Here is a 16,718-nt window from a genome sequence, read left to right as displayed (position 1 = left end):
ACATCTCATTTAATGTTTGTATTTTATTAGTTATTTTTTTATGCAGTTTTTAGTTTAAATCTGCTTAGAATAAATATATGATGAGTAGAAACGAATTGATCGAGAGTAGTGAATCTATGTCAGGAATCGTTATTGTATTACGCTATCCGTGAACCCGCCATTTTGTGGCGCTAGTTCCGTGACGCTCGCTTCCGCATTTTACTATAGAGAAAAAAGTAATACAACATCAGTAGATATAGAAACTTGGCTTCAATGATATTTGTATTTAATTGAAATTATTTTAAAACGAGGAGTATCATAAAAAATTTAAACATAATATAATGTTGTTATTAATTAGATGACATTTATGACATTTAAATTTTGACAATCGCTATGAGTCGAATCTTTTATTGACAAATTCTTTGAAAATTTTTTACTTTTTTAATTCTTTTCACATGCAGTTTTTAATTTAAACCTGCTTAGAATAAAAAATAAATGTATTATGATGACTAGAAACAAATTGAACGAGAGTAGTGAATCGAATCTCAATCATCTCAGCTTAGAACTAAGACAAAGAATGGTTAAGTGCTATGTTTGGTCCGTACTTTTGTATAGTGCAGAAGTGTGGACGCTAAAAGTATCGATCATGAACAAAATTGAAGCATTGGAAATGTGGGTTCATAGACGAATGCTAAAGATACCTTGGACAGCAAGGAAAACTAATGAAGAAGTATTAAGGAGCGTCAACAAAGATAGAGAACTGATCCTTAAAGGCAAAATAGAGAGCCGTAGAGGTGTAGGAAGAAAACAAGTTTCTTGGTTAAAAAACATTCGTGAATGGAGACAGATATCAAATGCAGGACAATTATTTCATATTGCAGAAGATCGAGAAGCCCGGATAATTCTGATATGGCACGCGAAGAACAAGAAGTGAATCGATGTGAAGAACCGCTATTATATACGTGACGCTATTTGTGACGCTAGTCCTGTAACGCTCGCCTTAGCATTTTACTATATAGAAAAAAGTAATACACAGCCAGTAGAAGTTTAGTTTCGAAAAATTTAATTTTCATCACAATAAATTATTGAAGCTTAATCCCATATAAACACAATATTTATTTAATTTAGACATGCCACAAGACAAGGGTTCTGAAAAATAATTTCAGAATCCTTGATTGAAAATAAACATGAAATTATTATAAAACAAAAGCGTGAAACTCCCATCTCTAATTTGGTGGTGTTAATGTAAAATTCAAAAATGGGTGAATCCCACAGAATACTTAACTTCAGTTATAAAAGAGATATTTCCTGTCTTAAATCGACATCTGTCTGTGGAATCTGTGCTGTCTGCTGTCTCATTGTGAGTGAAGTATCAAGTAATCAAGTTGTAATACGTTAGTTGTTAGTTTATTAATTGAAATAAACAGAATACTAAACTAAGTTCATTTGTAAAAATGAATAGTTTAAAGATATTATTAATTTTAAGTATAATTGTATTTGAATTATCGATGGGGTATGGCAGTGAAAAAAAAGGAACTATGAGGTAAGGACATTTTTTATTATATCTTGTGCCTGCAAAAGTCGAATTATATGGAAACATTTTTTATTTTTTATTATGTTATTTAGAAAATGTTTTCTATTAAAATTCTGTATGGCGTAGAAGCTAAAAAGATATGGTAATTTAAATATAAAATTAAGCATTAATTAATCAAAAAGCATGGATTTGTCTTTTTATGAAAAGTAAACCAAGCTATACTCGGTTCGCTGATCCCAGTCCCAATATACCTACCCATTTATAGATTAGTATTTACAACGAAAGTCTTAAATCAAAATTAATGAAAATACACTCCCATTATTCATGATTATTGTTCTTTTTTCAATGAAAGAAGTCTGCAACTGTAAGTTTATTTGATCTATTAATAGTCGGAGGTAGAAATTTTTGTGTTACATGTTTGTGACAGTGAATCTGTCAAAATATTAACTAGCTGAGTGAATGAACTACAGGAAACCACCTTATTCTAGGCAGCAATATGGTTTTTTATATGACTTAACTGATAATTTCTGTCTTCATATCTTCTTCTTATTCAAATAAGGTTTCTATTCAATGATTTCTCACTTTATTTTATTAATTTCATTTTTTCAGAATTTTCCACTTTTTTATCCCAAGTATTCAGCATGTCTTTTTCAGTAAATAGTGGAGTATTAGGGCATGTAAGTACGTCCCTAATAATTTTTTGACTAATATACCTATTTAGAAAACTGCTGAAACACTTCTTCGGTTATTAACACTTTAACTGCCGTGTGAACCATATATGGACACAGACAATTTTAGTTTTCTGTCATGTGTACATATATTGGACACAGGTTTTATCGGCGTTTCAGCCGTGTGTCCGTGGCTGGTACACATTTACCGTGTATTTAAATAGGAATATCATTGAGTCTGGCGTATAACTTTGACATAACTTTGACATTTAAAAATATCCTGGGATTTTTTAATTTTTAAAGGTATAAGGGATAATAAAATGAAAATTAAATATAGGTACATCAACTTTTTTTTATTTTTATGATAGTACAGCATATTATGTAATCAAAAGTAACATAAAATGTAGTATTTTTTTAACTAGAAAATTAAGTACTGAGAGTCAATTTTATTGTACATGTTTTAGTTATTTTTTTTTTGTAAAAACATGGTTGGCAAAGAAATATACTAAAGACATAAAAGGGCTGTCTTTACATCCATTGCATACACATGTCACTCGTTTTGTGTTTTTTATAGCATAAAAATAGAAACAACCATGTAGTTCAACCTGAACTACATGGTTGAACCATGTAGTTCAGGAGTTTTTTTTGTAACAAATCGCGCATCTGCCTCTTTTATTCAAAGCATTGTGAGTAAGTTCATGTTTGGTTTGAACTTGTACAGGTAGGGGTAGATTACTACATTGAGGAAGTTGCATGCACACATTTTCTTTGAATTTTGTAACTGACATTTTGCTTTTGTTGATGTTATTGAAAATAATTAGAGCATTCACTAATTTTCCAGCTAATTTTCCGTCCTGAGTGATCTTTACTCCTAGGTATTTGTAGTCGTCACATAGTTTGATCTCTTGATTTTCCTCTACGAGAAGGTTATGTTGATCTCCTCCGATACTCATGTACTCAGTTTTTAACATATTCACTTCCAAACCCCACTCTGTAAACTCTTCTAATAGTTTTTACATCATGTAACTAAGGTCTTCAGAGTCCTGTGCTATTATGACCTGGTCATCCGCAAAGCACAGAGTGTACAAAGTTAAGTCCATTAGTGGTATGCCCATATTCGTACATTTTTGAATAATGTTGGGGATATACAGCATCCTTGTCTTAGTCCTTTTGTCACTTTGAATCCCGGTATTATTAGATTTCCTGTTTTAATTCTTGTTGTTTGTTGGTAGTACAACGTTTTTACTGCTTCAATCAATTCTATATTTATATTTGTTTCCCCAGTGCCTCCTATAATTTATCAAGCGGGACACTATCATATGCTTTCCTAAGGTCTACGAACGTCAGGTGGACTTCATGGCCACGAGCAACTTTATTTTCAATTATCTGAATAATAGAGAAGACATGGTCTATTGTAGATCGACCTGCATGAAACCAGCCTGTTCTTCCGCTTTCATATCTTGGTATTATTCTCTTCGATTTTTTATTATTTTCCCATATATTCTGCTAATACTACTAGTAACTGCAATTCCTCTATAGTTTTCAGGTTTCAATTTATCTCCCTTTTTATGGATGGTGCTCATATGCGATTCTTTCCATTCCCCAGGTATTTCATGCTTATTTATGCATTCCTGGAAAAGTTATCGTAGCCGTTGAATTAGTATTTTGGGTCCATGTTTGAAGAGTTCCGGAGCCACATTTCCTGGGCCAGGTGATTTGCCATTCTTTAGATGTCTGCATACGGTTTCGACTTCTCTCTCATTTATTTGGATTGGTGATCCTATCAGCCTGACGCTTTGTAGACAATAGTTATCTATCTGTTTGAAGGGCTCTCTTGTCTCTGTTAATAAATCTTTAAAGTATTCTTCCCAAGTTTGCGGCGATATGGACTGGATAATATCTCGTTTTCTGTTGTTTCTTAAATTTTCTAACAGTTTCCAGCTTTCTGAACTTTGGCTTCCACTAATGTATGTATTTAACATGGTGCACGTTTTTTTCCCAGGATTCATTTTTCTTTTGGCATATTTTTCTTCTGACCATCGCTTGCACTCTTTTGTATTCGATTCTGTCTTCCACATTTCTTGTGTTCAGATATTTTTGATACAATTTTCTTTTCTGTGTTATTTCCTAAGAAATATCTTGATCCCACCAATATGGTTTTTATTGTCCGATCTTTTCATATCGCCCTAGTGCTTCTAGGGCAGCGGCGTGTATACATTCTTTGATAGTTTTGTATAACTGATTAACATTCCTGGTATTATCTTTAGTTTCAATTAGTTTTTGTTCCAGTCTACGTTTATATAGGTTTCTAACAGTTTCTTGATGTAAACTATTCAAATTGTATCGTACTTCTTTTACTTGCTCCTTTGTATGGTTATCTTGCGGTGTTTTCTGTTCTCTTTTATGTGGAAATGAAATATCTGAACGTAGGAGGTAGTGGTCACTGCCGCAAGTGGGTCCTCACATGCTCTTACGTCTGTTGTTTTCAGTCGACTTTTTTGTTTGAGGATGACGTAGTCTATAACTGATTTTAAGTTTTGGGTTTCCTGAGTCCACGTATATTTATGAATGTTTCTATGTTGGAAATTCATGATTCTGAGACCATTCTTATCGCATATATCTATTAACCTTTCTCCGTTATTGTTCTTATTATCTTCTCCATATATACCTACTACTTTATCGTTGTTCTTTTTTCCGACTCTGCTGTTGAGGTCTCCCAAGATTATTATTTCTCTTGTGTTACCCACCTTTGTGATTTATTCATTCAGTTGTTCGAAAAAGTTAACTTTCACATTTACAATAGCATCGTTATTGATTGCATATATTCCCAGAATAGTTAGTCTGCATCCTTTTATACATATATTAATTTTTCGTTGATGCCTTCCCATGATGTGATGTATTTTCTGAAGCGACGGTGTATCACAATGGAGACTCCTTGTTGAGCTTTACGTTCTTTTGTGACTCCGCTGTAGAAATGGTCGTATTTACCTAGATTTTCTGATCCTTGACCTTTCCGTATGGTTTCCGTAATAATAGCTATGTCTATCTTCATTTTGTTTAGTTCTTCTAAGATTTCTGGAGCTTTCTTTGAGATCCCTTGGGCGTTCCATGTCGCAAAAATTATTTTCCTGTTCCGTAGCATTTTTCGTCGTCGTATATCAGTCCGGTTCCGAGGCTGGATTTTGGAGTTTTTAACCTTTACCATTTTTGACTGGCATCGAGTGGTTAACCCGATGCCCCAACCCTCAACTTTTAGGGCCAGGGTTTGATTTTGGATTTTATTTCCCACCTACCCGCCAGCTGATGCTGGTGAGGGCTTTCCCCTATCCGCTACCTGGGGACGCGCTCTCTAGAAGTTACAGGCTCTCCCGAGAGTATTTTTTTCTTACATTCAATAATGAACTGCAGATGAAGATAAAATTGGATTTTTTGCTAGATTTATCATTACATTATTTGCTTATATTTCTACGGATCATGAATAGATCTCTCGTTTTCGTGATAAATTAATCATTTCTCAATTATTGAAGATGAAGTACAATAAAGCCAAATAAAAGATAAGTTAAATGTCTTTATCTTAGACTCAACGAAAACGTGACCGATAACCCTAGCACTATTATTTTTACTGCATTTTAAATTTTTTATAAGATTTCCAAAATGTTCTATAAAATTTTATATTTTTCATTATCAGTCAATATTGTGTATTAAATATCTATCTTTAATTTATTATGGAAATATCTTTGTTGTTTATAACATTTATAACGATTATTCACCATTCTGAGAAATTACCTAATCTCTATTTATTTATAGCGGTTTTATGATATCAATTTTATTTATGGTCAGATTATTTATATTCTGCGTTTTTTATATAAAATCGCACTTTTCGGTAAACAAGTTAATTCTACCAACATTTGTGAAATGGCGTTACACATATTTCACATGTTACATTTTTTGTTACTATAGGTATGTGTTCAATCATAAATTAATCCCTTAATTTGTAATCTCACATTATTCTTAACTTCTTAACCTTTTATAGTTTCACCGTGTATAACTGAGACATTGTAAAACTACACTCCGCGTCATAGAAAACTGGCCACCCCAAATATTTAAAATATTTTTGAAATTGTTATTTATTGCTGCAAAATTAAGCATTTATTTTTTTGTATATCCAATCAATAACTCGTTTAGTATAAAATTTCATCATTATCGTAAAACATCAATCGAAAAAAAAAAAAAAATTAAGAAAAATAGGAAATTTATGGAAAAAATCAACTTACAGTTTTTAAAACAACAATGAACTGTATATTAAAAAAAAAGCTGGTATCCATTTTCAGTTATGGGTATTGCCACCACCTGATTCTGGATGACACTCCTCATTCAATTTGGCATGGAATTTTCTCGTTTTCGATATCTCTTTGGGGAAAAGTGGCCCATTCTTCAATGAGTGCCATCTGAAGCTCTCCAGGTGTTGTTGGAGCAGGTATGCGACGCCCAACGCAACTTTTTAGCAGGCTCCATATATGCTCAATAGGATTTAAATCGGGACTTTGAGCAGGCCAGTCTATTTTTGGAATACCAACCTCAAGGTACTCCGTTACTATCCTTGCCGTGTGTGGTCTGGCATTATCCTGCTAATGCAATTCGTTGCCAATAAATCCAGCATAGGGCATCACATGATGTAAGATTTCGGTTATGTACCTTACTGCTGTTAACGCACCTCTGTCGATCACGACGAGATCCGTATGCGCATAAAAAAAATCCCTACCCAAAACATTACCTAACCACCACTAAAAGCAACCCGTGGTGCCCGAGTGCAACCAGCGAAACATTCTCCAGCCCGTCCTTACATCTTACTGCGTCCGTCTTTACCATAAATAGATATTCTACAGTTATCCGTAAACAATACTTTTTTCCAATCGTCTGTTGTCCAATTGATGTGCTCACGGGCAAAATCAAGTCTTCGTCTTTTGTGAGCTGGGGAAAGTAAGGGCCCCGTTGCTGGACTTCAAGCTGTCAAATCTTGCTCCCTTAATCTTCGCCGAATAGTAGAAACGCTGATTGCTGGCCCTTGAGCTTGATGTAAATGGCCTTGAAGTATTCTAGCGGTTTGGGTCCGATTCCGTATTGCAGCAAGAATGACGACGCGATCTTCCCTAGCGGTTGTTTTCCTTTTTGGACCCGTACCAGGTCGTCGTTGGTGAGATCACAATAAATCGTTGCTGGGTCCTTTGTACAGTCGAACTACTAACATTCAATTGTCTTGCAACTTGTCTTTGACTTAATTCACTTCCCAGTAACGTTACAATTTCAACCGATTTTTAAAAATTCTCCATCATTATTAACTCAAGACTATTTCATACTAAGTCGGCCACTGTAATACTGAGATGCGTTTAAAACTCATTAGAACCCTTTACAATATCATACATTTCTCAAAACAATCGCTTCCTCGAAAATTGATCAAATTGTAAACAACTTTTTCTCAAAATTGTTTTGTTTTATTGGTTCTATAAATATCCTCAATCCAGTTACAGGGTCGGTTTGCTTTCGCAACAACCCATTTAACTTAAATAACCCAAAACACATTAAAAATAAAATAATATTAATTCAATATACAAAAAAATAAATGCTTAATTTTGTAGCAATAAATAATAATTTCGAAAATATTTTAAATATTTGGGGTGGCCCGTTTTCTATGATGCGGAGTGTATATCGAGTAATATTTTAATAATTAAAGTCCATTCACCTGCAAACCTGCACTTAATAAATTGTCGAATAGGTAATATATTTTTCTAATTGAACTTCCTAAGTGTTGCAATAATGGCCTAGATTAAAGTGTAGAGTAAGCTCATAGTTCAACAATGGACAGATTCGAATGTAGTTATAAGGATCGAATCGTTTTATAATGCCCCTTTGTCCGATTCTTCTCGATCGACGATGGTAAATACAATAAAATGTTGAAGTCGTGGAGCAAAATTATGGTTTTATTGACAGCTACTACTAATTACACTATAGATGTTGGTTAGGTAACTTGCTATAATAGACTTCGCTCAAATCCCCAATTTATAATTTCACAAATAATGTATGCCTCAGCACAGAGGTTAATGCTTCTATCATACTAACAAGCTTTGAACTATGAGCTTACAATATAATTTAATCTAGGCCGTAATTGCAACACTTAGGAAGTTCAATTAGAAATAAATATAATAAAATAAATGTATTATTCGACAATTTATCAAGTGCAGGTTTGCAGGTGAATGGATTTTAATTATTAAAATATTACTCGATATAGTTTTACAATGTCTCAGTTATACACGGTGAAACTATAAAAGGTTAAGAATAATGTGAGAGTACAAATTAAGCGATTAATTTGTGATTGAACATAATGGCCACTATATAAAAGAAACAGACGACCAATAGAAAATATCTAAACACATATAAAATATAAAATAATAATAATATAACAATAATCATAACACTAATTCACTCGGTTTTTGAATTCTTATCTCGCCCGAGCAGTGCTACCTATAACTTGATTATTTAGAATTTATGATTCAGCTAATCTATCTATTTCAAATCTAAGCTCATTAAGTGAAACTGATCCAGGAGGGGCTTTCTCTAAAGTTTTACTTAAATTTGGTTGTGATATCGTATGTCTTCGAGGATAAGACATGGATGAGGTTGAATGCAGGTTGAATGAGGTTGAACGTTGAGTTTCGAATATATCTGACTACCTTCCACATAATGGCAATCAACATAACAATGAATATTGTTATGTTTTTTTACTCCTTTACTCCCAAGTTATAAAAAACCTACTATAATTCAACTGCTAATAAAAAAATGACAAAGTATTTTTTTCCCCAGGCTAAGATCATTTTTAATTTGCCCCAGGTCACGCTAAGTTAAATCCTATTAGAAAAACACGTAAAGTGTGCTCCTATGGAACTCACATGGCCAAAGGATCTTTACTGACTGTGTATATGTAAATATACACGTGGCTGACGTGGCGGTTTGAACTCAGCCACTGTGTATATTCAGGTATACACATGGCAATCAAAGTGTTAAAAATGAACCATACATATTGTAAGTAATAATTAAATATTTTCTATTTATTTTCAGTATCGAACTCAGACGGAAGAAAAGCCCTAGGCGGGAGTTATTAGAAAATGAATCAACGCTTAAAAAATATGGAGTAAAATTGGATTTTCTAAAAAATAGAAAAATTAAAGAACCACGAACAAACGATTCTATCGCTTTGTACAGATATTTGGACGTAAGTATATAATAGGGTTAAGAGGTAACAGAATAATAATGAGAAGTGTAATTAATTTTCTTGTAATCTGTCTTACCATTTTTCAATAACTTAAAAATCCATGGATTTTTTTTTCTTTTTGCTGATGATACCAGTATTACCTGGAGGAACTCTAATATTGTAACTCTTTATGCAATTATAACTTCTGATCTGCTTAAAATAAAAACCTGGTCCGACACTAATTTACTCTCTTTTAACGAGGATAAGACAGTAGCATTATCTTATAAAGGAGCTCTCTCTCTCAACCCTTGCTTCTTAATAACAGCCAGATCAGTATCGTTAATTCTGTAAAATTTCTTGGTATTTTTATAGACGGCAACCTTAAATGGTCCTTTCATATAAATTTATTAAGTAAGAAACTAGCCTCAGCCTGTTACGCAATAAGATCTGTTTTGAAAGAAATCAATTTAGCATCCTCCAAAATAACATATTTTTCTTTGTTCGAGTCTCATCTTCGATATGGCCTTCCTTTTGGGGTTCTAGTACATCTGCCCAATCTAATGTTATTTTAAAATTACAAAATAGTGCAATACGGTATCTTTTTGGCCTCAGTAGAATAACACATTGCAGAAGCTATTTAAAAAATCACGGGATTTTAACTCTTCCCTCTTTATATATTCTAGAAACAGTTTGCTTAATTCGTTAACATCTACATGTTTTTCCAGCAAGACCTAATCATGACTACTCCACCAGAAATTCAACCTTTGATGTGTATTTACCGATCCCGTCTAATGAATTAGTAAAGAAATCTATATTATATTCGACAAAAAAATTATACAACCATCTCCCTTTGCAACTTCCTACCTAATCTACAACTCCTTTCCTTAAGTTCCGTAAATTGACAAAAAACTATCTATCTGAAAGACCATATTATTCATTGGAAGAGTTTCTTAACGAATAACTAAGAAATTACAGTACGTTTAGATACAAGCAACTAAAGTATTTATATATATATATATATATATATATATATATATATATATATATATATATATATATATATATATATATATATATATATTTGTGTATCACATGCAGCAACTAAAACTTATTCGTAAACAACTATTTCGTAAGGTTTTATTATGCAATTTGCATTTTAGTTAAATTTTGCAATGGATTGTATATTTTATTATCTTTTATTTTGTGATTTTGACGATTTTTGTAATTTTAGTAAATTTTAATTGTTATTGGTATTTTTTTTTTTTTTTACTTTTTGTAAGCTTTGTCCAATTTTCAGTGACAAGCATATTTCTATTCTATTTGATAGGGTTTTTCCATTGATATCTACAAAAGCTAAGATAGGTTTGGAATAACAAATATACACATAAATATAAAATGCATTCACCGAACTATAGGAAATACATTTTAAGTTATAAAAAAAATGTTTAATGATATTATAATGAATTCTCGAAATCAATCAAAATCTTTGTGGAACATCTAATTGTCGTATTACCAATAAGACAAAAACAAATAAAAATTTCACCTTAAGTATAAATAACGATGTTAATAAAGATACAATAATTGATTTTAAATCTCTTATTCTTCAAGTACCGTCCCTCAATCGGAGGTTGGATATCATCATCACTTCCTTTACTCTATGTACCCCTGCTCTAAAGAGTTCTATTGAACTGCGTTTAAACCATTCTCTTAAATTTTTCAACCATGACACTCTCCTCCTTCAGACACTCCTTTCTCCTCTGATCTTTCCCTATAATATCAATCTTGATATTTAAAATCTCACTTTGATTTCAATAACGGTAAGTAAACTAATTATCACAGAAATGAATTGGTTCGTACTCCAAATGAGATATTTAAAATCATGCATGTTTTACAACCTAGTTGAAATATTCGTGCGAATCAGAACACATTCTGTCCGCTATCATTAAAATGGTTCCAGATTTTCTAGCAAATCTTTTAGTTTATATCATAAATAAATGTTTCCCAGTGGCACACTGACGATCTGAGAAATGCAAAAATAATTCCAGTTTACTAAAAGATAGTGAGTATGAGATTAACCTCTTTCAATTGCAGAAGACATTCTACAGAAGTTGTGCCCACACCTTTTGTTGCCAAATATATATTTCACTCAGGTATACCTTCAGAAGAACATTATTTGAATAATGAACATAAAATATGCCATTAATACATCTTTGTAACTGTCTTGCAGACGGGAATACTTCCTCACAAATTAAATGATTGCTTTGTTGTATTAGTTATAAAACCGAAAAGAATTAAGATTATCCGGATTTACATCCACCAATTACATTGTTGTCATGCATTTTATCACATTCGAAAAGATTCTAAAATTGAGAATGGAAACTTGGGTAAGGCGGCAGAGTGTATTACTAGCAATACAATTTGGCTATAAAAAAACCTGTACCTACGACGGATGCAGTAGTTCGTCTGACTACAGATGTTAAAATTGGGTTTGCAATTTCCATGAAACAAACATTGCTTATCGACATAAAAAGTGCTTATGGCAACATTAACTTGAATATACTCTGTGACAAACTTGTATTTCTTGGCGGTCCAAAATCCATGGCATATTTACTATGAAATTTATATAAAGAGATAAAATATTGATTGGATTAGGTCATAATATCATAGAACCAATGATTACATCAAAAGGCGTTCTACAGGTAGCTGTTTTAAGTACACTTTTTTAAAACTGTACATATACGATTAGCACAATTTATGGTCTCCAAATGTTGTTTGTTTACAATATGCTAATGATATTGTCATCTATTCACAGAAGAAAACGTACATCAAATGTAGTAAGTTTCTGTAAAAAATACTCTATGAAAGATCGCACTACATCCCTGCAGGGCAATCCTATTGTTATTGTTTCGGAATTCAAATACCTACTTTGATTTAGGTACACTTAGCAGAAAATTGCTTTGGACCAACATATTAACTATTACACAATGAACAACGCAATTAGTCGCTGCGAAAAAGATATTAATTTACTTGTCCTAAATCTCCTACAAAATGTTTTGTAAGAGATCGTGGGGCGCAATTCAAAATATTGCATTGAATTTTTATTGTGCCTATATTAGATTTATTATAGATTACTGCTGTTTGATATATATGGGTCAGTTAGTATAACTAATTTACGTAAAATTCATAGAATTCATTTTAAAGCTTTGAAAATTGTGTTAAATGAAAAGCTCTACAAATGAAGCCACACTGGTTCTAGCCTCTGAAAACCCACTCATTACGCAGAGAATATATGGCAAGCAAATATTTCCTAAGCCAACGTTATTGTTGTAGGTATAATGTAAAAATAATTAATCAATTAAATACAGCTGACTTAACATCTATATACTTCTTAAAAATGAATTCTCCACCGCTTGCAAAAGCATTTGTAACTTGAACGAACTTAAATTAATAAATTCTTCTTCTGATCATATTAGGAATCTTTGGATATACAACACTTAACAAGTGCTGTATCGACAATACACATATTATTCCTAAATACCGAACTGAATTTTGTCATAATAATCTCAAGGATGTCTTAAGTGACTATTCAGATTATCTATATTCACTGTTATCTATAACACAGTGACTATTCACTGTTATCTATATAGACGGGTCAAAATTAGTAACATCTACAACTAGTGCTTACTTTGTACCAAAAATGAAGATTAAAAAAGCATTTACTCTAATAATCAATCCAGCATCTTTTTCGCTGAAGTATGCACATATACATGGTGTGAGAAAAGAAGCGGGACAGTCGTATATTTCGCGAAATTAACATCGGACAAAAAAAATTTTTTTCCAAAATCTTTCGAATAACACCAAACAAGACCTCTCATCCCCACCCCCTGGGGACAACTTTAAACTCTTGAATAGGTACCTCCAATTTTTATTACATATTCGGATTCCTTATAAACGAAGTAAGTTTTGTTCGAGACATTTTTTTCGAACGGCAACTTTAAAATCTTAAATAGAAAACCCCATTTTTTATTACAGAAAAAGTAAACAGTTATTACCTGACTTTTTGTTTCTACTCGCGACAGCTGGCGTTGTAATTGCAGAAAACCGAAAATCAAAAGTCTGCAAACTAATTTTTATGGTAGTGAATACAGTTTTTTAAGAATTTGTTGAAGAATCTAAATCTGCAATTAAAAATATTTGGATTTCTATTTAAAATTTTATAGTTGCCCCTCGCTCCACCAAAGGGTGGGAGTAGAGGGTCGTGTTTGGTGTCATTCGATAGATTTTTAAAAAATATTAAACACGTATATTTTGGCTTTTCATTTAATAGTGTATTTCTTAAGATATTAGACCATTTCCATAATTTTCCTATAGTATCAGAATGAATCGTTTTTTTCCTATTATAACGTCATCTATGAACACTCAAAAAAAGTCTCGAATAAAAGTTACTTATTTTTGCAAAAGGAATCCAAATCTGCAATAAAAAGTAGGGGTTCCTATTTAGGATTTCAAAGTTATTCCCATCCCCAGTGGGTGGGGATGAGAGGTCTTGTTTAGTGTTTTCGATTTATGAAAAATATTAAATACGTGTTCAGTTTTTTTATCCGATGTAATTTTCGCGAAACATTCGACCATACAAACTACGATAAATAAGAGATCAGATAAAATACGAACATTGTACTATTCAATGATCAAGACTTTTATACATAAAAAGGCAATTTTGAAACGAACAAAAACAAAAATGGTAGGGTTCCTAAGAATTCTTTGTATCTTAAAGAATTCGTACAATCTCCAAAGAAAATGCTTTGGCTTTCCAAAAGTTATAACCGTTTTTTTTTAATATAACTTGGCGCACATATAAACAAATAAAGCTATGTAAGCTTTAAGCAAAAAATATATCCCATAATATATGGCAACAAAAAGAAATCTCGAACAGGTAATACAATGATGTATGTGACTTTCAACATTCTAAAATGCGCAACAAGTAAGTCTGAAATAATGTCTAAAATTGGACGTACCTCTGGGCCCTACATGTCCCAACGATACGTGTGTTTGGAACATCTTTAAAACAACTAGATTGTTCGAAGAATTTTCATACGGTGAATAATTTCCTCTGGAAATAAATTCGAAATATCCAACTAATTATCCGGATTGGTAATACCGGATGACAATGATTCCAATATACGAGGAAACGAGAGACTTTCTGTGTCTCGAACAATAAGCAATTTAGCTTGCTTTTTACGAATGTTCCTGCTGACATGAAACACAAAAGCCTTTACTCGGCGCAAACAAGAAAAGTAAGAATATATTTTGAACATATGTACCTCGAATGTTAAATCTAGAGAGATTTAAATCTCTGTAATACCCCTCTAGGGATTTTTGACCCAATTATGGTCTCAATATTTAAGTCATTAGAATTTCTACAATTGTCACTGTCACGAACCGACTAGGACTAGAATTTTGGCTCACAATGCCAAGTTTTAGATCGAACAAGTGTATGGTGGTTAGCTTCCCGCGAAGTTGTATAGGCAGCGTCATTATCAGGCGCCCATCATGTAAAGAATAGTTCTTGGGCACATAGGCAAAGATGGACCTGAGGCCCAGAAAGATGTACATCATTAAAGGATAGGCCCGTAGACGAACTCGTGCTTGTGTCGACAACACGAGTCTTGGAGGGCTCACTATCCGTTACCGCTGCAACATGTGAAAGAGAAAATGCATTACTGCTAAGGTCATTAGTTAATACATTAGGACTGTATTTATATGACGTAAAGTATGGGATTGCTGAACCGACGAACTAGTTTCAATTCCACGAGATATTTGAGACGTGGATGTCTCGAAAGAACGTTGAGGCAGCGAAGATGAGTTTATCGACATATTATATTGAGATGAATTTACAACATTGAGTAGATGCGGGAGGTCTTTTCCCACATTTAACCTAGGAGAATCATTAGATGCACTACTTACTTTATAATATGTGTAGGACGGAAGGACGGGCTCCCATATTATAAGTCCCATCACCTTACAAAACAAATCATCTATAATAGTGCGATCTTCGCTATCTGTTGTGAGGTCTACCAATACGTTTTTAATTACATCTTGTGCATATTTACCATACTCAACCTGCAAATAGTCCCGACAAACTTGTAAAAGGTAGAAATCAGCAAATGACACATTATCTGTAGCCCAATTGCAATGTCGAATGATCGCATTCTTTGCGGATTTTCGTTTGAATTTGATGGTATCCATTGTTTAGATAAAATGAAGCAGCAAATATATAAAATTCAGAAGACAAAGAAGAAAATAATTGCGAAGAAGTAAAAGTGACTTTAAATTCCAGGATTTTATCTTTACTACAAAATCAAAACAACCAAAGAAATGCTTGAAATAATTAAAAGCAGGCCTTTACAATAACAAAACCAATAACGAAAACAAAGAAAAAATGTCTCTACAGACCGGTATCTCATAATAGAAAAAAAATAACACAATATGAAATGATTATAATGTGGCTAATGTACATACAATCACGAAATATTTAACAGAAAATGGTTACAATAACCGAAAATAAGTTTAAACGCCCACAAAACCTCTTATGAACATGAGAAGGAAGTCTCTACAGACTGGGAATCTTATATGATCAAAGAAATACCCCAAAGTCAATAGTTATAATAACCGCCTAGTCTCCCATAAAAGACTCTAGCATAAGAAAACCTTGAATAAAGTAAAGCAAAACTATATTTCGGTAGACTGAATGAATACCTTTTCAAACAAAAGAAATACTCGACTGTAAATGGTTATAAAAACCGGAAAAAGGTCATAAGAGCACCTTAAACAAAGTATATAAGAAGAAATAGTATTTCGACAGACTAGGTATATTTTAGAACAGAATAGACCTAAACAACTACCGTCCTATTTCCCTTTTGTCACAACTATATAAAACCTTCACAAGAATAATAAACAACCGACTGACCTATAAACTTGATAACTACCAACCAGTGGAACAGGCCGGATTCAGGAAAGGATACAGCACAATCGATCATCTACATGCGCTTAAAATCTTAATTGAGAAAACCAATGAATACAACCTTCCGCTGTACTTAGCATTCGTAGATTATGAAAAGGCTTTCGACAGCATTGAACACTGGGTGGTGGAAGAAGCTCTGGTCAATAGTAGCATAGATTCAAGATACCGACAATTGATACATGATATTTACCAAAATGCAACCATGACCGTAATTCTGGACGACAAATTAATAACGGATAATATAAAAGTTAAACGAGGAGTCCGACAAGG

At 32.8% G+C, this 16,718-nt stretch overlaps 1 protein-coding gene across 1 annotated transcript in view; it reads left to right on the top strand.

Annotated features, from left to right (window-relative positions):
• Positions 1–1,293: 1,293 nt before the first annotated feature.
• The window catches only part of LOC140443680 (lysosomal aspartic protease-like), an 83,773-nt gene continuing 68,348 nt past the window's right edge, over positions 1,294–16,718 (top strand). The window contains exons 1-2 of the mRNA XM_072535054.1: positions 1,294–1,522; positions 9,295–9,448. Coding sequence (XP_072391155.1) covers positions 1,434–1,522; positions 9,295–9,448 — 243 coding nt within the window. The 5' untranslated portion in view covers positions 1,294–1,433. The remainder of the gene's footprint in view (positions 1,523–9,294; positions 9,449–16,718) is intronic.

This window comes from Diabrotica undecimpunctata, chromosome 6, assembly GCF_040954645.1.
Source record: "Diabrotica undecimpunctata isolate CICGRU chromosome 6, icDiaUnde3, whole genome shotgun sequence".
Classification (NCBI taxonomy): domain Eukaryota; kingdom Metazoa; phylum Arthropoda; class Insecta; order Coleoptera; family Chrysomelidae; genus Diabrotica; species Diabrotica undecimpunctata.
This window is presented reverse-complemented; position numbering and strand designations above follow the sequence as displayed.